Genomic DNA, 23,298 nt, shown 5'->3' on the forward strand with positions numbered 1-23,298 from the left:
GGCAAATTTAGGGATCACAGTTGGGGGAAGTAGACTCTTGTTAAGATTATCACCTTTGATTTATTTGATGCATTTCAAACCGAATGGAAGCAGAGATTAAATAGTCAGAGATTAAATCTGATTCTGTCAGTGGTTGAACTTTGCTTGTTTAGTGGAGGATAAACATGTGAGAAAAATACTTCACATCTCAGATTATTATACCGTTTTGTTTATCAGTTTGTTTATGTTCGGCTCTTCTTGTAGGACGAACATGTAATACACAGAAAATCAGTTTTTCTTTTTTTTTTTTTTTTTTTTTTCAAATAAGGAGATTTGAGTTATTTAAAATGACAAAGCTTTTAAAATCTTTGAATTTAATTCAGTTTAGGAATACAAAAAATATTGCTGACGTTTTGGCTAGTTTATTTTAGTGTTCTAACAGGTCATATGTTAAGCATCATTTGGTGGAAAATACTACATGTTTGCATTTTAATTAATTAGTCTGTAACTATATACAGAATAAAAGCTGGTAAAGAACTGAATGACTTCTGTGACATTTACAAAGAGCAAACTCATAAAAATGGTACCTGACAGAACAGAATAATAAAAAAAAATTACACTGTAATTACATTGGTATACAGTGTGGTTGATCAATTCCCATTTTACCTTAGCCTTAGTGAGTGTGTAAAGATTTTTAAAGTAGCTTTAAATGTAAAAGTTTTTAAATTTTGACAATGAAAAATGACCTTTTCTTCTGGTTTGCATTAATCTGGTGTGGAGTGCTTTAGGATTGTAGCTGGATCTGCTTATTTCCTGTTGTGGAGGCAATAAAAACGCCTGAATCTTCTTCTAGATCAGTGGTTCTTAACCTTTTTTGAGGTACCGAACCCCCCAGTTTCATATGCGCACTTACCGAACCCTTCTTATTCCCCCTCCCCCCACCCCCCGACACACAGAATACTTTGCGTTATTCTGATTTAGTAATGTAATTACATTAGTTGTGTTACCATCCCCACGCCACTAGAGGCAGTAGCAACCCCGAAAAGATGCGACTAAGGAGCAGATTTAGACTATAGAATTGAGTAAAAACGGTGAGTTTTGCTGAAGTAATTATAGACACAAGTTCAAATCCATGCTGAGAGTGGAGCTCCTTCAATCAGTGCTCCTCTGCAGCTCTGATTGGCTAAGCAATGTAACGTGATCCACTGCAGCAAGTGACGGCAAAGCGGGGCGTCATCACGACTTTACACAAGTGCGTCTTTACCTCCTTGGCAGAGGCTCCACCAAACCCCTGAGACCGACTCACTGAACCCCTGGGGTTTGATCAAACCCAGGTTAAGAACCAGTGATCTAGATGAAACAGGTGATCACCTGTTCACTGGTGATTAATAACAATGTCAAGCACATTTTTCAGCTACAACTAGAAAAATGGAAATCATTTCACTATCTAATGGTCATATGAGCTTATCTTGTGTTTTTTCGCTCTGGGAAAAAATGATGTTTCAAAGTTCAATGTTGCAAGACCAGCTGTAAAAAAAATAAATAAAAAAAATAATTCCTTCCACTCAATGTTGACTCAGTGGCTGAGTATTGGTCGCTTGGTTTGTTTTGCTGACACAAATGAAGTTGGTCATAAAGAGGCTATCATTGCCGATAGTAATATAATGTCTGCTTACATGACATTACAGATAGTAATATAGTGTTTGCTTACATGCGTTTAGATAAGAGGACTGTAGACATTTGAACAATAAAGCAGAACGCTCTCATTCCTTTAGCTCTTGTTTTGATTTTCTCCAAAGACAAAGAGTCTGAGGTTTATGAAATCCATCGTCGCCTCCACCTGGCACCTGGAGGTTCCTTGCTGGATTGTGCATCCCCTGCAGCTTTTTAAAGTGAGTGTGTGCACTTGCAGTCATAAAGAAGTCTTCCAGGCTCCTCCTGTGGTCATCTGGGTGCATTTTTTGAGTGCTCCATCACCTGCTGAGAGCTTTGGAGCTGACATCTGGGGTGTACGATGATTCACTGCCCCTATTACTTTGTCTGCTGAGGGGATTTTGTTGCGAATCAAATTTAGTCTTCCTCACAGTTCTCAGACAAACATCAGTCTCTTTCATTGACTTTAATTCTCTGACAGGCTGTCTGGGTATCTGATCCTCTCTCTGACTCACCTCAGTTTAACCTGAGTTTGTTTTTCTTTTCTTCCTCCTCCTCTTGTTCTGGGCCCGTTCTGCGTCTGCTAGAGGTTCGAGTCAGATACGGGCAACAACAGTGTTCTTTTCTAGCAGCGACGCGATAAAACATGTTATTAGATTACCACTAATTGTTCATTTCCCAAAGGTGATGAAAGTAGGGATATGAGGGGAGACTGAACAGATTGCTTGATTCTGTTTTTGCAGCCTTTTCTGTGGTGTTCTGCTTACAGTTTGTCGCTTTTTTGGCTTTCGCCCTCGTTATCCCTAACGGAGCAGATCTACAGCTTTGGTGGAACAAGCCTTGTACTTTTCACACGTCGCATTTCTGTAATTTGCTGTTGTTCGACGTTTTGGTGGAAGCTGTAATTTGTAGCTCCTCAGGAATGAGCATGTAGGAGTGTGTGCAGATGAAGGACCACCCACTCAGAGAAATAATGCATTGTTCTATGTGCGACGTAGCGTGGTGATACGGTAGAAGGGCATGTCAGGGTTTTTTTATAAGTCTCTTTGCTCTTTGCTGCTCCTCTCCCACCTGCTCTCCTCCGCCTGTATGTCTCTGACAAGCCTGCCGTTTTCAGGAGCTGTTTACTCTTCAGTGAGAAGTCAAACTGTTTCTTTGCTGTCGCACACAAGCCACCCTTTTAAAAGCCTGCTGACAAACTGGAGTGGGGCTCTCGCGGCTCTCTTTTTAAGTTTCTTTTCCTGGTTAAACTTCCATTTTTTTCAAGCGTCCGAGTTTCTGTTTTCTGATCTTTAAAAGCCCAATTTCTTTAATGTTGACTATTTTGTGCTCTTGCTATTTAGCGTGGCCTTCTGTCGATGGTTGAAGGGTTTCGCCAGGGATCTTTTCCTCATTGCTCACTTAATGCCTCTGACCGGTGACTTTAAAATTTCTTTCTAGAATATTTACTATGCTGAGGAATTTGTGGACATCTCAAAGACTTCATGTTGGGCTCGTCATGTGGCTGAAAACAAGCCCAAATTACTACCCCTCCACCACCGTGCTTGGCAGTTGGCATGTGTTTGTGGTGTTTTGCAGTAATTAGAACATTCTGGCTCATCTAGCCAAAGTACATTGATCCTGTAGTCCTGTGGTTTGTTGTTTACAACTTTACAAACCTAAACCATGCTGCAATTTTAGTTGAGAGAGGAGGCGTCCGCCTCCAACTCTTCCACACAAGGAATAGTTGTTATTTTTTCTCTGTAGAGTTTTGAATAATTTCTCTGAACATTGCATGCCTGACCTTGATCGAATTTATCTGGAAAGATTCTCCGCTGTGGTAAATGTTTTCCACTTGTCAGTGATCTTCCTGAGTTTATAAATGGCTTTCTAACCCTTTCCAGATTGATGCGATGTGACAATTGCCTCTTTAGGTGATGTCAGTGATTTGTTCGTTTTAGCCAGATGGTGTAAAATTTGATTCTGCAATACTCTGTGATACAAGGAAGTTGATGGTCTTCTGAGTGAAGCCCATATTTGTTCCTCTTGACCAGGATACTTGTGAAAATAACATTTTGATCTTAATACGTTTTTCCCCAAATTTGCCCAATCTTCTTCTCATTGCCATTTAACAAACTTTAATATTTGACGTGCTAACTGAGACGGAGCTCCTGCATTTTTTTTTTTTTTTACAATTTCTCTTAACATTTTACATTCTGAGCTCAGAGGGAATTTGCAGGTCGGCTCATTCCTGGGAAAACTAGTAACTCAATTAACTTAAAATGGTTTGCAGTTGGCCTAAAAATCCCTCCCAGTTTGATGTGGAGCAGCAACTGTTTTTTTTTTTAAGGTTATTGATGTCGTCTTTCCATCCTGGCATTGTGTTTACTTAAAACTTTGTATTGCAGAGCAACGAATAACAGAAACTCTTGCTTTTTATAGAGTTAGCCACTTTATGTTATAAGCTTATTTGAGTAGATTGCCTTCAGCAGCCAAGCTGAAGTCATGTTTTAGTTTTTTATGTTTATCTTTATGGTTCAGTGTAAATATTCTGCAGATTTTACACCATCTGTGATGCCCAATAATAGTGATTACTGATCAAAAACAAACAAAATGTCTCGTGTAACTGTCAGGAGGACACCGGTGTCTTTATGGACCCGTTTACTTTCATGTAAGTGTGTTGAGGGAGACGGTTATCGGGTTAAATAACAACAAACTTGTTTAGTCAGTTGGATAAATCACTTTGAGTAGAAAGTCTTACATTGAGGTTGAGTTACATTTATTTCTTCTTAGGCAGGAAAAACTTATTCAAGGGCATTTTACATCCTAAAAGTACTTCAAAGCACCGGTAAACATAATTGTATTTGTTGTTTTTCCAAAAGTAATTTACCACCTAAAACAGGGGAAATTAAATATCTGTCATAAAGCTGACAGGCAGAAAAACAAACCCTGAAAAATAGACCTGCTCTTTTACAAGCTCCAAATAACATAAAAGCAAGAAAATCCCACATTTATCATCTGAAATCTGCCATATTTGAAACCAAACCTTCCTTTGTTAAATGATCGTATTACTTGCAGCCTCTATGACTCAGTAAGTGTGACGTTATACCAGATTGGTTATGCTGAAGGCAGCCGCAGCCCGAGGAGATGATCACATACAGTTCACTCCCAGGTGCACTCGCCCTTAGCGCACTACATGAAAATGTCTCTCTTTTTTTTATATCATTTATTTGCTGCTTGAATCGTAGTATTTTCATTCTAACCCCACCTATGCTTTAGAATTACCAAACATACATTAGAATGTCAGACACATCTTTTCTGATTCGTATCTGCAGTGAACCTTTCTCTCTCTCTCTCTCTCTCTCTCTCTCTCGCCTGCAGACCACTCCAGCAAATGTTACCTTTTCATATCAGGGCTGGGAAAATAAGCTCTTTTCTTTTTCTCCTCCCCCCGCAGCACAAGTGGATCTGCAGGCATGATAACCTCCACCGCTGAACTGCAAATGTCACTTTGGCGAGGCGGCCAATCGCAGTTCTTTTTCCTAGTCTGTGTGGCTCTCTTATGGGGTTCGCACCCGTGACACTGAGACTGAGGCGGCGTGCTCGTATGAATGAGAATGAATTGGCGAGCCTCTCAGGTGTGGCCTGGAGAGGTGAACGGAAATATCATGAAATACCAGGCAAACCAGGAATAACTGTAGCGGCAGTGAGATGGATTTTGCTTTTTGAAAGCTAATTAGAACATCAGTCTGAGGTGGATGTTGCCTCATAAAGTCAGATGCAGGAAAAGAAACATTTTGTCTCCTCAGACATCTGCAGAGTTCAGTGGAGAAGTGGCTTTTACAAGGAGAGGACTGGTTTGAGATTCTGATGTTCTGATAACCTTGAGCTAAAAGTAGATAGTAGTGAATATCAAACCTGATGTATTGCATGTAGAGAAGCAAACCAAAGTCGCTTAAACCTTTACTACTTTCCACCTTAAAAAGTCTCATTGCAGGTTTTTGCTGCTTCTCACATAATTTAACAGTGATTCTGATTTTCATGCAGGAATGACTCGAAAGAAATGATGCTACATTTGACGTTGGTGGTCAAATGTTGCAGCTTAACTCAACAGGAACTTCACACTTAAAGAAATGAAGAAGTAAAAAAAAAAAGAAAAGCAATGTCGGTGCACAGGAAGGCCCTCCTGTAGCAATCAGTAGTGCAGCGTATCTGAAGAAGCCTCTGATAGAGGACACTCTGTTGTTTTATAACCCTCTTATGAAGGAGATGATCAGGGTTTTGACCATTTTGTGAGGTTTTCACCTGGTTCTAGTTACTCACTCTGAGTTTTAATATAAGAAAAAGCAAATTACTCAACTTATCCTTCTCTATCCTTGAAGATGTGTGGTTTTTGTTTTTGTTGATTTTTTTTCTGAATTGCTGTTAAGCTTTTATGAATGTTTCAAAGGCCACCATATGTAGCTGGTGAGGGAAAGATTTGCGGTCTAAAACTCCACCTGCACCTCCTGGTGCCATCGTTGCTGCCCTGATTGCTGTCTAACATCAGTCCTGCTTCAGATGTAACTCGGAAGGCTGCTGGTCTTACGCAACAGCCATTACAAAGAAATATGTGGCCGAGGCCTTCAGCAGATACGAGGCAATCAAGCATTTCTCTCCATAAAGACTCTTTGCCTCAACTCTTGTGTGAGTGCCATCCGCTCCGTGCTCGTCAGCTCATACCGCACACAGGACTGAAAGAGCAAATCAGGGCGGTGTGTGAATTTGCATGCTAGGTAATGCATTCTTCACATACAGAAAGATCAGAGTCCAGGTTTGATTATAAATTACACTACAACGCCGCTGTAATCGGTCTGTGCTCCTGCCTTCAAGGTTTGGCTGACTGATGGAATATTTTAAGCAGCTGGAGCATCGATATTTAGACCGGAGAAGCGTCGACGGCTGTAACCCCTATAAAGATTGTCCGCCTCGACACATGCTTCACACATGCTTTGGTTTTGTTGCCAGTGATATAGGTATATTTTGTGCTACACTGAATTCGTTCTGTCTGTTAAATTGACCGGGTCAGCTCATCAGTTTGCCAAAGATTGTGGTTTTCTGTGTAGTTTCAGGTATTTGTGTTGCCTCAGCAGATCGTAAACACAGAGGATTAGTCCTGCAAACCCGAAAACCGAGGTTGGTAGTGAAGGGATGTGAAAATGTGTTAAATAATTTTAGATACATAATTTTATTGCAGTGACATCATCTTAAATGTGTTAACATTCATTTAATTAGTAGAGAAAAAACATAAATAGTTGTGTTTAATAAACTGGTGAAATTTGAAACACTAACAATCCCTATAAAAAATGTTTACTCTATAAGCTGCACAGGTCATCCATCTTTGGCCAATGTTTACCTTGGTTCTGTTCTTTAGAACAGAACCAAGGTTCTTTTGAAGAACCAAGGTTCTTCAAAAACTGTTCTGAAGAACAGTTTTTGGTTCTGTTCTTCAGAACAGAACCAAAAACCAAGATTTTAAACAACCAAGATAATTGTTTAAAACCAATAAGTGTCTTATTGGTTTTAAACACCAATAAGACACTTTGATTACAGACTCTTGCAACCTAAAATGAAAAGAGGTAGAAATGTCTCATTATTTTCCTAGTTTCACAAAAAAAGTGTATATTTTTCTTATTTACTTACTATCTGTGATCCTGTAGACTTGTTTTCTTTTATTAAAGCCTTGGGGATCTTGGCAGAGTGCATTTACCACCTTAAACACCGTAAAACACCGGGAGATTTCAAATAAAAACCTTGAAAACTGGTTTCTATGGCAGGATAATTGTTTCAAACGTATGGCCCAATCAACAAAGAAATGACTTGCAAAGTAAATACGGCTGATTTTAGCAGCTGTATATTTCTTAGTCCGGTATGTCCAAATCTTAAGCAGTGTGCTTATTCTTTTCCTTAATATCTCACTATGTTTCAATGATTGACAGGACTCCCCTTGCTTGGAGCTGAAGGTAGTTTCTGCTGTTGATTGACAGGTTGTTTTTCAGCTTTTAGTTAGAGGTCTCATTCCATCTAGAGGACGTATCTCAGGACGCTGTGTGTGGTGATAAGACATCAGACGACATGATCCTCTGTGGCTGTGAGGATTAGGGATGCAGTTTTAAAGTTCCTAGGAAGAGGAATAGGTCAACTACAAAGTCACTTCATTTGAAAAACTAAACCCAGCAGTGTTGTTGGTCAACCCTAGCCAGACCTGTAGAACGTGTTTCTAAATTTTCTTCCAGATTAATCGTGCTGGTGCAGCACAGGCATGAAATATTTAATCTTTTCGTTGTACCGTTAATTATCTGATGGTGCTCAGACACTTACGTCAGTTTTGCTTCTTATTTTCTCTTTCTGTAGTTCCTGTGCCTGAAGAATATCCGGACATTCCTAAAAGTGTGCCACGACAAGTTCGGCTTGAGGAACAGCGAACTTTTTGACCCGTTTGATCTTTTTGATGTCAGAGACTTCGGCAAGGTAAGTTTAAAAAACAAAACAAAAAAAAAATAAATAAATAAATAAATAAAAACTCTTCCTGGTTGATGTTTTCCAGGAAGTCACGTGATACGAGCTGGCTGCTTGTGACAGCAATTTATGACAATGAGATTTCCAGTTAAAAAATGTATTTTAATAAGAAATGTAAGCTTCCGAGAAGCTTACATTTATTGCTGCTGTTTGGACTTTCCTTATGTGTTGGACATGTGTGTGCATAGAGAAGTACAGGGATGTGTGAGTTCATCTAAAGTGCAGATCAGCATCCCTTCGTGTTTCGCATCAGTTTAAAGGTAGTTCAGACCTAAATCCGTCTGTTACATTGACCCCCGTTGTGGCGCTGAGAGCTTGGATGAGCATTTAATGTAACACCTAAAGGTCAGCAATCTTGTTCCATGTCACCGGATGGCTGTTGCTAAGACCTAAACTCATGAAAAGGAGGGGGAAAAAATCCACAAATATGATACCATGCAAACTTATTTCAAGGCTTTTTCAACCTTTTAAGTTATGTAATCCTGTAAGTTTCAACTAAAAAGCAAACAAAAGAGGCATAAAAATATATCTTGTTTATACTTCACGTCCTAATTTTACAAAAAAGGATCCAAAAGCCATTAGCAGACTTACAACTGAGCTTAAAATGATCCATACGCTGGCAGATTTAGATAAAAAAGTATTTTCATTCAGTCAAGAAGATGGTTTCTGAAAGGAAAGGAGACGGGGAAAGAGAAAAAAACATGTAAAAATAAGAAATGTTTCTGAATGTGGGTAATTAAATATGCTTTACCAAAGTATTAGGTTGTTTTTTTTACATCATTAGGTTGAAAAGCGGAGAATATATGTCACACTAAAGATGGAAAGGGTTTTGTTTCCACTCTGCTTTGCAGTTTTGTTCCCAGCTGCATTCATGTAAACATATTACAGAGTAATTGCTGATGATTGGTGGGTGCTTAATTATCATTGACCTGCATGCTGCTTGAAAAATGTTCACATTTACCTCTCAGCAGGGGAAAAGTGGGGCTCAGTCTTCCTTAAACTATTAGCATTCAGAGATTTTTGTTTTGAAACATAATGTGATGACAATGCTTTATATTAATACATTACCATGTAAGGAAAATGAGTCAAGCACAGTGATTTTTGGATATTTCTACAGTGATCCAGAATATTCCAGTGACAGGTTCAAATGTGGATCATGAAGGATGGTTTAAAAAAAAAGTGATTTAATGACACGTATGTGTGAATGCTCTCTGGATGTGGGAAAGCAAACCAAACAACCCTGATGTAGCCCTGCTAGCTTTAAGTTTGAACCAAATGTATTGTTGTACATTTATACTCAGCTACCTACAGCTACAGTGTATTGTAAATCTTATCAACTTTATTGGGAGTTTTTATGGGACAATAAAGTTAACTTTTGTACTTAATTAAATGTGTGATTGTGTTGCAACTTCCCACAAAGTTCTGTCTTTAACGTGGGAGTGAAGGCTGATTTGGACTCTTCTGATGGTCAATTAGTTGCTCAATACTCTGCTGCAAATCAATTCATTCATGTATTTGCATTTTATCATTTGATGTCATGAAATGGAGCCAGTTTGGATTGTTGATGAAGGTTTCCAGCAGGGAGGACTTTGGTAAAATGGGCCCATCTAACGAGATGGAACAATCTAGAACACTAGTTCCTCATCTGTTGTAGAGCAGATATAATTTCATTTAATACTGAGTCATGGATGGATTAATGGCATTGGTGGTTTGCATGAATGAATGAATGAATTACTGGATATAAGGGTTGATCATATTTATCTGATGGATGGATGGATGGATGGATGGATGGATGGATGGATGGATGGATGGATGGATGGATGGATGGATGGATGGATGGATGGATGGATGGATGGATGGATGGATGGATGGATGGTGAAGCAGGTTTTCTGTTCTTCCTGCTGAACATGCTGCAGCATCGCTGAGTCTTTCTCTCCATGTTTCTTTTAGTCTCTCCCAGTGGCGTCAGGCCTAAAAAGGCTATGAAAGCTAAATAAGCACACAGCAGGTCAAACACTTAAATGAACTTATGGTCTCATTTCTGTCATACGTCTGAAAAAATGGGCAAATAAAGAGACTGTTCTTTAATCCAGGATCAGCATTTCCTGTTGGCTTCAGCTAAAGACGGAGTGTTTCACTTTCTAATCCCTTTCCAAGTTGTGTGTAGCTCCACACAGAAGGCTGGTTTAAGAGGTGAGAGCCTCTCTCTGAGCTTGTACGCTGTTATAATGGCATGATGTCATTAAATTTATGATGACAGCTGATGCAGCCGGGAACGTTAATAATGCGCCGCTTCATCCGAACGAGCATGTGTTTCTATTAAAACAAGGAGGGTGAAGTATGAATAAACTGCTGGCTTCTGTTATTTGTTCAAAGTCTTCTGCTCATTTATCAAACATATCTGCTGTAATCCAAACTTATCAACTCTCTGGAGCATGCACTGAGACGAATAAAGAGCAGAAAAACGATGAGAGAGAAGAAAAAGGAGACGGGGACTCACTTGGCAGTTTGTAGATAAACCACAAGACAACGTCTGACAGTCAATGAGCTCACAGTGAATGGTATTAAAATCCAACAGCAGTCAGAATCAATCACACCGGCCCTCCATATGTCAATTTAGAAATTGCTTTAGTATGGTCTCAGCAGTGGCGGGCTTGTCTCACCATTGATTTTCCATTAAGGCCAAACATCACATTACAATATATTGAACAGAGTAGATCCCTGTGATGTAGCATACATTTAAATGGTCAGAATTTCTCAGAAACAGATAATAATACCCCTCTGTGGACACAAACATCAACAAGAAATGAAGAATATACTGTATATTCTCATCAATAGGAGTAAAAATGGCTCGCAAATAGAGAGTTATGTTTTGTAGAAAACCTAATGAAAAATTTTCTTCTAGTGTCAATTTAAATTTAATCATAATAGGTCCATTGAGATTCCAGATGGCTTTTTAGGTTCCCATTGATTAAGCTTTTATCAGATTGTCATTGGCAGCAGTAATAGTTAATCCAATCCATAGATCCTTCTGAGAGTTTTGCTTCTTCCTGTGTTGATGTAAATGGAGCAGATGTGAGAAACCTTTAGTTACTAAACGTGGTTTAACGGTGTCTCTCAACAAAACTGTATAAAGTCTGTGTAGCTCACCCTGTCACTGTTCTGGTTTAATTAAAAAAAATTAGCTCTTGCACAATATTTATGTTACGAACAGATTTGTGTTTTAGCACCTGTTTGTGTTTTTCTTTATTGGGCATAGCAAAAATATTTTTATTAAAAAAGGTCTGTTTCTGTTGAATCACTACCGAAATAAACAATTCTTCCACATTTTTAATTATTATATGATACAGTCTTTGAATGATACCTAGCATAACTTTTGGTAATACCCTGTTTTAACTCTAACTCTGGTCCTATAGTTGAAAAACATCGCTGTGTGTGAATTCTGACGAAACTGTAGTTTTCTTTGGACCTGAGGAGAGATGATATACTTGCTTTTCACAGATTTGTTTTAAATTCTCTCAGATTTGCTACTCCTGGTCTGCTGGTGTTAGTACAGTTAAAGAGCAAATAATTTTTTTAAAGAAGAGTTAGTCTTATGCATCGGTTAAAATAAAGTGGCAAAATAAAGCAGCCCTGAGTGTGAAAGTAACCAGAGAAGTGGCTGATAAGGCGGCTTTTTTTCTTTACTGCTTCTATAAACATTAATCGGCCCTGTATTCACCTCTCACTCCTTTACACCGACCCAGAAGTCAGCCCTGCTGGCCTCCAGTTCCTGTAATGACGCCTTTTCCCAGGTCACCAGGAAAGGGAGACCAAACCTGTCAAGGCGTGTTGCTGATAAAAAGTAATTGCGCCTTCAAGCCCCCCCTTTCGCCTTCCCGTTGGGCTACTACTAGACCAGATGGAGCACGTAACCTGCTCGATGTCCTCTACTAATTTTTATTTTCATTACTTTGCATTAGCATGAACTCGAGCTCCCTTGTTAGCACTCTTTTTGCAGATGTAAAATCTACAGTTTGGTGCCTGTGTCACCGCTCACCTTAACCCATCCCCCATCATTAGAAATTCATTATGACATCATTAAACCAATGAAATACAGCTTATTACCGAGGCCCCAGAGAAGGCTTTTATTTAAACACCTCCTCTCTCTCTTCTCCAAACCCATCCGCCTCGCTTCCTGTCTTCCAACCTATTTTAATTAGCCACCAAAGGAACATTGCTGTCATTTAAATGAACATGGCAATCAGTTTATTTGGCTGTTGCCATGATTAGCATAATTAGCCTGCACCTGTTAACCATCTATCAACAGTTTGGTAATTTTCCATCTGCGAGCGGCGAAGGAAGGAAGCTCTCTGACAGATTTGCAGTCTTCATTAAAGGAAGTCGCATCGTTTGTTTGAAATGAACGTCTCACCAGAAGTACACCCTCAGAGAGACGACTGAGTCGTGAAGTGTCCGAGCCGTCAAGGTGATGCTCACTGACTCCATGGTGCAGCGTCAAGGTGAATTGATTTTATTTGTGCGCTGCGTTGGGATGGAAATTCAACATGAAAACAGACGATCTGTGGCTGATTCTTTAGCTAAAGATTTTGCTTTGTGCAAAAGCACTACCTTGCAGAGGCATTTACATTTTTTAATAATACAACAAATGTATTTACTGGAAATTTTAGGCTTTGGACCAACAGAGTAGTGCATAATTATGGATGGGAAGAGGAAAAATACATAGTTTAGGTCTGTATGTGTCCACCCTTCTTAACTTTGATACCTCTGCGTAAAATCTAGTGCACCACATTGCCTTCAAAAGTCACCAAATTAGTAAACATGTAAAATACCCAATGTGATTGAAGACTAATCCAACCACATCACTCTGAACCAACCATCCCCATAGTAACAGAGTAGCGGTACCGTATCGCTTTATTTAATTCATCCATTCATCCATCCACCTAAACTAACAGTCTGGGCAAGTAGAGCATTAACAAGAGCAGCACTGAGTAGAATAGAAATAACCTTTATTGTCCCTCAGTGGGGAAATTCAGGTGTACCAGCAGCAAAATGACTGGCAAGCTGAGGCACGCAGGCTCACACCAAGGTAAAACTGTGGAAACAGAAAGTGAAAAAAGAGACGGCGCGGAAAAAGATTTACTCAGATGAAACGATGTGCCACAGAGAGGGATATTTCAAAGAAAGTTTGTGGCGTCAAAAAAGTTCTAAAAGCATGAATGCTAGTCAAGGGCACAGGAGTTTCAGTTAAGGATTTGCACGTATTTTCTACAAAATGTTGACTTAATCGTGTCCCTAGAGATGTACTTTGGAAGTATTGGCATAAAATTCCCAAAGAAGAACAAGCATTTGCACTGTTCCACTAATTTGACCTGCATCAGAGCTCATCTCACATCTTTCTGTGGTCAAATACTCAAAACGCACCACCAGACAGCCAGTGTGTTACAACATGAAGGAAGCTCAGTTGAAACAACTCCAACCCCCAGATTTCATTTTGTACCAAGCGCTCCCATTTCTGCCGCTTTTCTCTTTCTCTCCATTTCCCCATCCATCTCCTCCCGTTCCTCACTGTCCTCCACTTCCCGCTCATTCATCTCACACCTCTCTCACTGCGAGAGAGTGTTGTGATAAGACAGAGCTAGCGGGCAGGCAAGCCACTATTGTGTCGAGGCGACGTGATTGCCGTTGGACGGCGGTGTTTGATTACCCTCTCTGGCTGCCCCAGAACCTGTGCAGGCTGAACTCTGCTCCTTTTCATTTCCTTTTCTGCGCTCTGCGGCTGAAAATAGCCGACTCTTTAGTCTCCACGCCCAGTGCTCTAACATCTGGAGCGTGCCTGCATGCTTTAGCCTCCAGCTGCACACCCCTCGGCACGGCCTTGTGGTTCTTTTTTTTTTATTATTATTATTTTACTGTTAAGAGCTTCAGTTTACAGAGCGTTGAACTTTCAGACCTTTTTGTTGTGCCTGTTTCATTTTCAAGAATTGTTGCATGCCACAGAAAGGTCAAGTTCTTATTAAAATATAAACATTAAAAATATTGTCTTTTTGTTGATCCCAAACGATAATAAATGTTTGGTGTCTGGTTTTAGCCTAACTTTAATTTTGATAAATATTTGTGCGTTTTGTTTGTTACGATCAATTTTGAAGCAATATGTATCATAAATCTAGGCTTTTATTTGTAAAAAACATCTTTAGGTTTCATTTAGTTGATTCAAAAATCCTTGCTTGCTATAATCTGTCAATTTTATTTTGAAAGCCCAAAATAATCTCTGTTTAATTTCTGTTTTAAATGTTTTACATTTTGTACTAGAATTCCTTTACTTATACATTATTTTTACAAGGTAAAATTATGCATTTTTAATGCCTGGTTTTATACCTTCAGCGTTATGAAACATACATTTGCAATAATGTTTTGTATGAAACATAAAGGCTCTTATTTTGAAGAGTATCTGTAAGTTTTATTTTTAAATGTAAACTATTCTCATTAGTGGTTTAGTTCACTGCAGTAACTGCATAACAATAACTATGATGCATTCATGCTATTTTAGAACAAGTTTTATTTTGAAAGGTTGACTTTACTATTTGGCAGTAATATACTCAGAAGAAATATTGAAACTTTTATATTGAAATGTATCTTCAAGCTTTATTATGAAAATCCCAAAAATGTGCTTTTTTAAGCACAGATTAATTTGTCTGGATATTTGCTTTTGCAGTCTTCTGCTTCATGAAATATTGACTTTTTTAAAGTAATATGAACTGTAATCTACAGAAGTCTCTCTGAAAACTTCGACGGTGTATGCAGAGCCTGGAGGCGTTGCTATCAAATCCTGGGAGTTTGCTGTAAGTGATGGAGGGGGAAGGTTCAGAGGTCAACCAGCTGGGGTCAGCATTTCAGATGAATCCGTCCCCTTCCATTAGCGACCACGTCCTGAGCAGCAGGCCTTTACTGTCAGTACCTGAGTGGGTTTTTAAGTGGATGGTCACATGACCTTGTGTGGGGGGGGGTTAAGTGTTTTGAGATGTATTGTGAGATGTGTTTATCTGAAGCAGGTGGATGTGTTTACATATATATATATGTCAGTAAATACCATGTTAGCTCTCATTTGACCACTTTCTGACACTAGAAGAAAGTATTGCAATGAAATATTCTTCTTTCCTCCAGTACGGCTCAGCTCCCCAACAGGTTCTTCACCCTAAGGGGAGAATTTAACTCCTCGACTCCGGACACTCCCTCCCTGGCTCTCCCACTCTCTCTGTGGCTGTCATTTCTACTCCCCTGCCCCTGCACTTTACTTAACCGCCCGTCAGGACCGCCCCCATCTGCAAGTTTTTACATAAAGCTTCCAAGACACAATCAATAATTCATTCCAAAGCGGCACAGCACTGATGATATTTCTCTTGACATGAATAATAAATGGGAGCGCTCCCCCCGTATTTTTAGACCCCCTCCGATCGCCCACCCAACGCTTCAACTGCAGCAGCTCGTTACCCTGACAGCCATGGAAACAGGTGACTGCGGGGCAGGGCTGGGCTGCCGTCTGGGGAAAGAGTTCAGGAGTCCAAAAGTTTGAAGTGCTCACACTTCAAGTTTGAGTTTGGGGAATTATAATTTGTGGGGAAGCTATGGCTGGTCTAGGCTAGTTGACCGACTCTCATCACTAAAATATGGTTGTAACAGCTGAGAGGATGCTTTTGTGTCAGAGTTAATAGGAAGATGGATGGGTGTGAGTTAAAGAAGGGAATTCTTCTAAAAATGGAAAATGTGAAGTACCACACAATACATTGGGCTTTTGTTATCCATACTTTTCTGTTTATTTAGTTTCTTTGTAAATATATATATATATATAAAACAACCAGCAACTTTCATTCTAAAGTCTTTTCAAAGAAAATTTAAATAAATTAATATTGCTGTTAAGAGTAGATTTTACTTTTTTATTTGGACGAGGTAAATTTAAATCGGTTAAAAAAAACAATTTATTTTTTATTTTTTTTATTTTAAATAAAGCAAATAGATAGATAGGACCCATTCCAATGTTTTTGGATCCACAAGAAAATATTGATCTTTTATTTATTTATTTTTTTTCAATAATCTCACTACGTTGCTTGCTTGAACAAAATACTGCAAAATACTGTTGAGCAAGTACAATAAAAAAAATATTTACAAATTAAAATCACCTTTACGTATTTATTTGAAAAAAATATCCTTTAAGTTGACTTCACATGACTGTATGTTAGATGTTTTCTTTCCAGAAAAAACTGACTCAGCATTTTCTATCAGTGAGAAACATCACATCTGTAAACATGACAATACTGATTTTATATCTAAATACCTGCTTTCCTTCTGTTAAACATCACAATGAAAGGTCACTTCCAGCGTTTTTTCTTCATTCCCAGCTCATTGTGACCTGATGCGTCATGACCTTGCTAGCTAGCAGCAGGTGACATTGTGTCTTTATTTAATTCTCATCTTCTCATTTTATTGAGCTGCCGTTTTCTCTCGGCGAGCATTCAGCAGCAGAATCGATTAAATCCACCAACAGGGAGTAAAAGAAAAAGAAATAATGACGTTCATAACAAACTGTTTACTGGGCTTTTAATTCTGAACCTGTCGCGCAGCATTCTGGCCTCTTCTCTCTCCTTCTCGGTTGAAGCGAGTGTTGCATTCAGTTGCTAGAGAAACAGAAAAAGCGAGACAAACAGATTTGCTCTCTGAAGTGTCGCCTCTCTGCTGCGTTGGTACTGATGGCCCTAAAAAGGCTGCTGAGGCGCCATCACAAGAGGCTCCTGCCTTTGGTCTGGGAGGCGTCGGCCACAGGAGGGAGTTCCCCGTTCGTGTGGGTGGCGTATTCGGAGCGTAGCGCGACTAATGTCAGGGGATAAATGGGAAGAGCCCCCACTGAGCCAAGCGTCTCTGGATTCCTTGGAAGCGGCTCATTATTTCCCCTCCCCCCAGTTTCTGATCCTGAAGTCCTACAGTGGTTGGGGCGGTGATAGGCAGGTACAACCTCCCAGGAATCACTGTGGTGTGAAAAGAATAAAATATAAGAATCTATTCTCATTCTTCTTTTTACTGTTCACTGTATAAGCAGTTCTCATGGGGAATGCTGAAATGCGAGCATGCTACGGTCATAAAATGCGCTCAAATAAGCGGAAATTTTGTGTTATGTAATACAAATATATCTGCACTCAGTTGGATGTTTATTTCCCATTTCTTTTCACGATGCTGTAAATGCTGAATGAAAAACAAGACAATCAATCAAACTGGTGACTGTAGGGAGAACGCAGGTCCTATTTTTTTTATTTCCATTAGTTTTTAGCAAAAGTAAACAAGTTCATATTCATTTAGAAACAGCAATATGAATGTTTTAACTCGGAAATCAATATTTGGTGGAATAATCTGGAGGTTTTTAGTGGGTTTCAGTGACGTGATCTTTTCATTTTTTTCCAGAACTGTATTAGGCCTCTGCAAAAATGAAAAAGTAATGGATAATAATAAAAATACTACTACTAATATCAATAATGGTCATCCTTATCTCTTAGAAGAAAATTGTAAAATAGTTCACACATTTTCTGATCATTAATTTGTTTTGTCAGTATCAAATATGGATGAGATGAATTTCTGTAACAAAGGTATTTGTTAACATTTGTAGTAGCTGGACTGGCAGTGTGAGCAGGTGCAGACAGGGTGAGGATCTCTGGCAGCCAGTCGATGCCTGCTGTGTAAATGGAGCGTGTGTTCACTGTCAGAACTGCAGCCAGTCATTAAGGATTGGCTGCAAGTCTGAGAGGGCCGAGCTGGAGATCCCTGCTTCACTCGCATCAAGTCCCACACACAAGAGTCGTTGTGTGCGACACTAGAATGGCATAAATCATATTTGCTGGGGACACTTCTTGCCTTGTGAGAGATCAAGATCCTGGTCTGAAAAGCTGGATTCAGGGATACTTTCCTACTTTCCTACAACACAAAAAACAGCAGTCCTCTCAAACTGACCTAAAAAAATGTCTTTTCCCATCATGATTTGGTAATACGTTTGGACAGACAACCAGTGGAGCCATTGCTTGAACTGTGTCCTACTTCACACTTTGCAACTCAGCTCTGGGAATACCAACATTTTTGACACTGAAAACCTCTAAAATGCCGATTCAGAGAGAACCCACCTCGATATTCAAAAGATTTGAGCATCCATTCTGTGAGCAAGAACCAGATTACCACTAAAAAATCCTACCAAGGTTTTGAAAAAGAAGGAATATGTACCTATGTATACTTTCTTTGAGACTTCAGATGCCAACTTTGTGAAAGTTTTGGCAGATTCACTTTCTGAAAACTGTGCTCACCTGTAATCAAAGTAAACATTCCCTGGCTGGATCTTCTTGGATACAAAATAATTCCCACAACAGGTTTTGAATTGTACATCGACGAGATAAAAGCACAAAATCATCTGCACGCCATTTGCATTATTAGAGTCACTCAAGAGCATCTTTCCATATCAGTACAAAAGGTTCAGTCAAGCACATAAATGCTGTATTATCACTTGCTCTGACTAGAAAATTACTGTGTCAGATATGCATATGCGTGGAAGGGGAAATAACCACTTCACTCAATCGGAACATTGACAGCACTGTCTGTGGGGGCCATTAAATTTGTCATTGCTTTTTGTACGGTTCAGTTCATCAATGCGAGCACATCACTGTGACACACGCACGCACACACACACACACACACACACATACACACGCACGAGCACACACACACGCTGAGCCCATAAAGTCTCGGCTGGAGCCGGTCCTCTCTGGTTCCTCTTATCAAAGGGCTGTAAAATGGAAATTAGTCTGAATAGATGACACGGTCTCTCATTACTCACCGCATGTGTTAAGGAAAGTTGTAGGGACTAATGTTGAGAATGATGGCGACAGACTGATAATGGTGAGATGTTTTAGTTTACTCATTTTTTATGGCCTCCATTAATCCACATCCTTCCCTCCGTTTGCCTCTCCTGCTGAATTTCATCACTCGGTCGAGACGGCCTCCACCCTCAGCTCATTTTCTCCTCACCAGGTTCGGGTTGATTCTCACTCTTTTCTTTTGGCCCCGTTTCCCGTTTCTAGTCTTTCTAAGAATTCTTTTTTTTTTTTTTTTACAATTTTTTTCATAGTTGTGGTGTAGCACGCTGTAATTTGATACGGGTAATAAAAAACTGCCAGACAGGGTTCTTATTGTGTGGGATTGGGCAGCTTGCCGGGTGTTATGAGCGTCCCCTGCAGTGGCCACTAAACTGATTCCCTCCTCAGTGCTTTCGTTCATTTATTTCACGGCAGGTGCATTGGAACAGGTAGCAGCAATGAAAAGCTGCTCGTGTTGTAAATCTCGCATGTCGGCCACGGGAAAAGTTTCCTCCACGTTTTTGGAATACCGATGATATTTCAGCTCTTACTAAAAGGGAACATGCAAGCTGTTATGGAAAAGTGTATTCATTGCTCAATCTGTAAAATGAAGAGACCTCTGCACTGAACCCCATTGGAAACCTCCTGGTTACTCCACCAAATATTGATTTTATGAACTCTTCCTGGTTTAAAACATTAGGGTTGTTGTTTCTAAATGAATATGAACGTGTTTTGTTTATGTTATTTGAAGTCAGAAAACCCTGTATCTGTTTTGTTGTTTTCAGAGGCATGTTTGTAGCTCACAGAATAAAAAAAACAATGTTCATTTTACTCTAACATATATGTAAAAAAAAGTTAGGAAATTGATCATTTTACTGTATATTAAGATGGTTTTAAGTTTATTTTAATAAAGTATTTGGTGTTGTTTTGATAGAAAATCACAGTGTGTGCAAAACAAATGTTATAAAAAGTATTATTTCTATTGCTGATGAAATAATACAATATATTCTTTTGCAGTTATAATAATAATCCCAAGTAACACTGCTTCCTAAGTCCTTATTGCATATTTTATTAGACATTTGTGTTCTGCTCTCAGCTGACTAACAGTGATAATTCTCATATTAACCATTTGTTTCATAAATGGTGCTACTTTTGTCTCCTAATATTCCCCGACAGCTTAAGCTCTATTTCTTTAGCTGCTGGGGAAAAACTGAGGGAGGGGAATCATCCAAATTTACTCCCACCTTCAAACATTTCAACAGTCGCAGCACAAATGTTCACCAATTGAATTCAGCCTCCAAAAAAAAAGCCACTAGGTTTTCTGGACATGACATGAAGCTACGTGTGTATGAGGATCTCCCTGCCTGTGCCTGGTCAGCCCCCCTGCTGGGCTCCATCTGCCCAGGCTTCAATTACCAGCAGCAAGACTGTCTGTACCTGATAATGTAACAAAGTCAGGCAGGACCCCGGCCTGGTAGTAAACTAATACGGCCGCCCCCTGCCAGAGAATGCATTATGGAGAGAACGGTGAAAGATGGACAAAGAGTGGACGAAAGGCTCATTGAAAGGAGACGATGAAATTAAACTTAAGTCTCTTGCAGTTTAGATTCTTTCAGGCAAAATATTTCAAATATCTTTTTTCGCTGTCACAGACATTGTGCACCAGTTTGAACTCTTTTGTTTTTCTAATGGTTCTATATTTGTGTGAAAAGATTAAATATTAAGCATTTGTTCAACAAGACATGACTGCCTGTCTGCACCTTCCTCATTTTTAGGCTCATAGCTTCTCTGAGGTGCAGCGAGAAATCTGAGTAAGGAGGGTTAAACCGGACAGACAGCGCGATGAAGTGAGAGGACATGCAAGAAACAGGGGCTCACAGATTTAGCGAAAGCAGACTAGGACTGAAAAAAACAAAAACATCGCCAGACAGAGGTCAAGTTGTTTGACAGGTGAGATAACGCTGCAGAAAAAGTTGAAATTTAAAGAGAATCTGACCTGAATTAGGGAGAACTTTGAAAAACGGGAGACGAGAACGCTGAGTGACATTCCTATCATTTCCTTTGAGGCTGAAGTGTGTTCACTCTTATGGGCACTGTAGTGCCCTTTGTGATGAAGGAGTGTGGTGTCGATGCTGACACTGGCTGGCAGGACGGCGAGCTAATAGCCGGACTGGGCTGGTGTCGGCCCTGAATGGCGCAAATCAATAATCCCCTCAGTTACAGACTCAGAGGGTTCCAGACCGAGCTGCAATCATGCCAACCGATTCAATAACACTTTCTTAATGATCTTCTTTTATGTTTCTGTTCTTTGGTCAGTTTTGCACTTAATATTCTAACCTTACTTTATTAGGTAAGCCTGTTGAATCACTTACACTTAGATTTACACTAAGTGTAAGGCAGTGCAGAGGGCATATCACAGCTGGGGTGATACTCTTTTTTTTGTGCTGTTTTTACAGAAAATCCTTTGTTTTGCAATATGTTTAACATTTTAGCCTTTTGAATTCGCAGAAAGGTACAGAAAAAAATATTTCTTGCTACGTTTTCTGGCATATTGAAACAATTTTTGTGACCAACTGATACGAAGCAGGGAAAGTTTGGCCCAGTTCAACTTCAGACGGTGAGAAATAAATGTGTACGTGTTCTTTTTATTTGGTGAATATTAACTGCAATCTATGCTTTTGGTACCAAAAGCAGTGACTTCTGTCTTCTCTGCTACAGAAGAATAAAAGCAAACAAAGAAATTGACAAAAACAACAACTGTGCAATATGCTCAGTTTGTGTAGAGACAGACCCTGTGTATGAACTCCAGAATCTGAAAATGAAGAGTTGGAACAAAAGAGGTCATAAAACAGTGCTTTGAGGCATGCCTTATGTTGTTCTTGTTCATTTAGACTAATTATTGTAAAATAACAACTAGTAGTCCTGATCTGTCAAGCCTGTTCCTAACCAAATTGGCACAACTTCTGTCTGAGTCGGTAAGCTCGGGTCAAAAACATCAAACGCAACACTGAAATTCAATTATGCCAACACAGACGATTTCAATTCCCTGCTGAAACCTTTATGAACGCAGCTCTTGGCCTTTTCCGTTTATATTTTCTCATTTTCGAGGGAAACTGAACCACTTTGGGTCGAGGTTTACACACAGAGTGATTTGCTTTTTGCAGCAAAAGGTGCCAAGCTGTGCACAACTTTAATGACCAACACAGAGTGCAATTATTTACTGCCCACACCCCTCTAAAGTTGCTAGAAGGCCCGCTCACTCAGACCCACACGCTAAACACACACTGCAGACTTTATCTGGCTGGCAGAGTCAGACTTCCCGCTACAGCAGTTTTCCATCCTGAGCAGAACAGTGCGCTCGTTGTGTGTGCGCTCACGGCGCCGCATGCAGTTCCACTGTACCGCATTCATCGGCGAGTGTTGCAGATGATCGCTAAAAGTAATAAAACTGAGAGACACTCTGACAGTAACAGTCTCGTTTGAATATTGAATTTGCTTTATTTGAATACTGAGTGGAAACTATTTGTTTATTTTATAGGCCTGAGTGGTATAAATTATCCTCTGGTCCATATTTATTAGAGATGATTTCACTAGTTCATCCTGAATCGCTTGCCGTCAAACCTTAAAACTTTTTTGTGATGACAGAGGAAAGTCTCTGCCACAGGCTTTTTCCTCTAACATAGTTTGATTCCCTTGTTGTCACACAGCATTTCTGAGCTTGTTCTGTGTCCTGCTGGGGGGATGTTCAAGTGTGATGGAAATATTTTCTTCGCTTCTGCTTTTTTTTTTTCCTTTTAGCTTGTTCTGGGGCTCGCTCCCAGAAATGGAAAATTGCTCTCGTGGAAGAAAGTCTTACGGGTCGTAAGCACTTGTTTCCTTTTTTTACTCAAGGTGGAAGTCCTGGCAGCACTCTCGCTCTCTGGGAGTTCACACTGCAAAAGCAGGAGGCAAGGGGACCTATCTCACTCTTTGTTTCCTCACAAACAGGAGAAACACACACACAGACATGCTGAACACACATTAGGTTGCATGATTTAATGTACCAGCGTTCATACAGTATGTTCCCTTATGCACACATTTACACACTAGCGGGAATTCATCCTTTCACTCTGTGACTTATCTTTCTTGACACGACTTCACTCATGTGAGTCAGCTGGAGAGAACATCATGCCGTTAGCTCGGGGTGTGTATGTGTGCCAGTGTGTGAATGACCTGGATAGAGCTTTTTATGCTGTGTAAGCCGGCT

At 39.7% G+C, this 23,298-nt stretch overlaps 1 protein-coding gene across 12 annotated transcripts in view; it reads left to right on the forward strand.

Moving 5' to 3' along the window:
• The window catches only part of vav2 (vav 2 guanine nucleotide exchange factor), a 195,262-nt gene that overhangs the window by 51,483 nt on the left and 120,481 nt on the right, over nucleotides 1-23,298 (forward strand). For all 12 annotated transcript variants that reach the window (XM_081613751.1, XM_081613754.1, XM_081613759.1 and 9 more), the window contains one exon: nucleotides 8,005-8,121. In XM_081613751.1, coding sequence (XP_081469877.1) covers nucleotides 8,005-8,121 — 117 coding nt within the window. The remainder of the gene's footprint in view (nucleotides 1-8,004; nucleotides 8,122-23,298) is intronic.

Source organism: Poecilia reticulata, chromosome 12 (assembly GCF_904066995.2).
Source record: "Poecilia reticulata chromosome 12, P_reticulata-male-v2, whole genome shotgun sequence".
Classification (NCBI taxonomy): domain Eukaryota; kingdom Metazoa; phylum Chordata; class Actinopteri; order Cyprinodontiformes; family Poeciliidae; genus Poecilia; species Poecilia reticulata.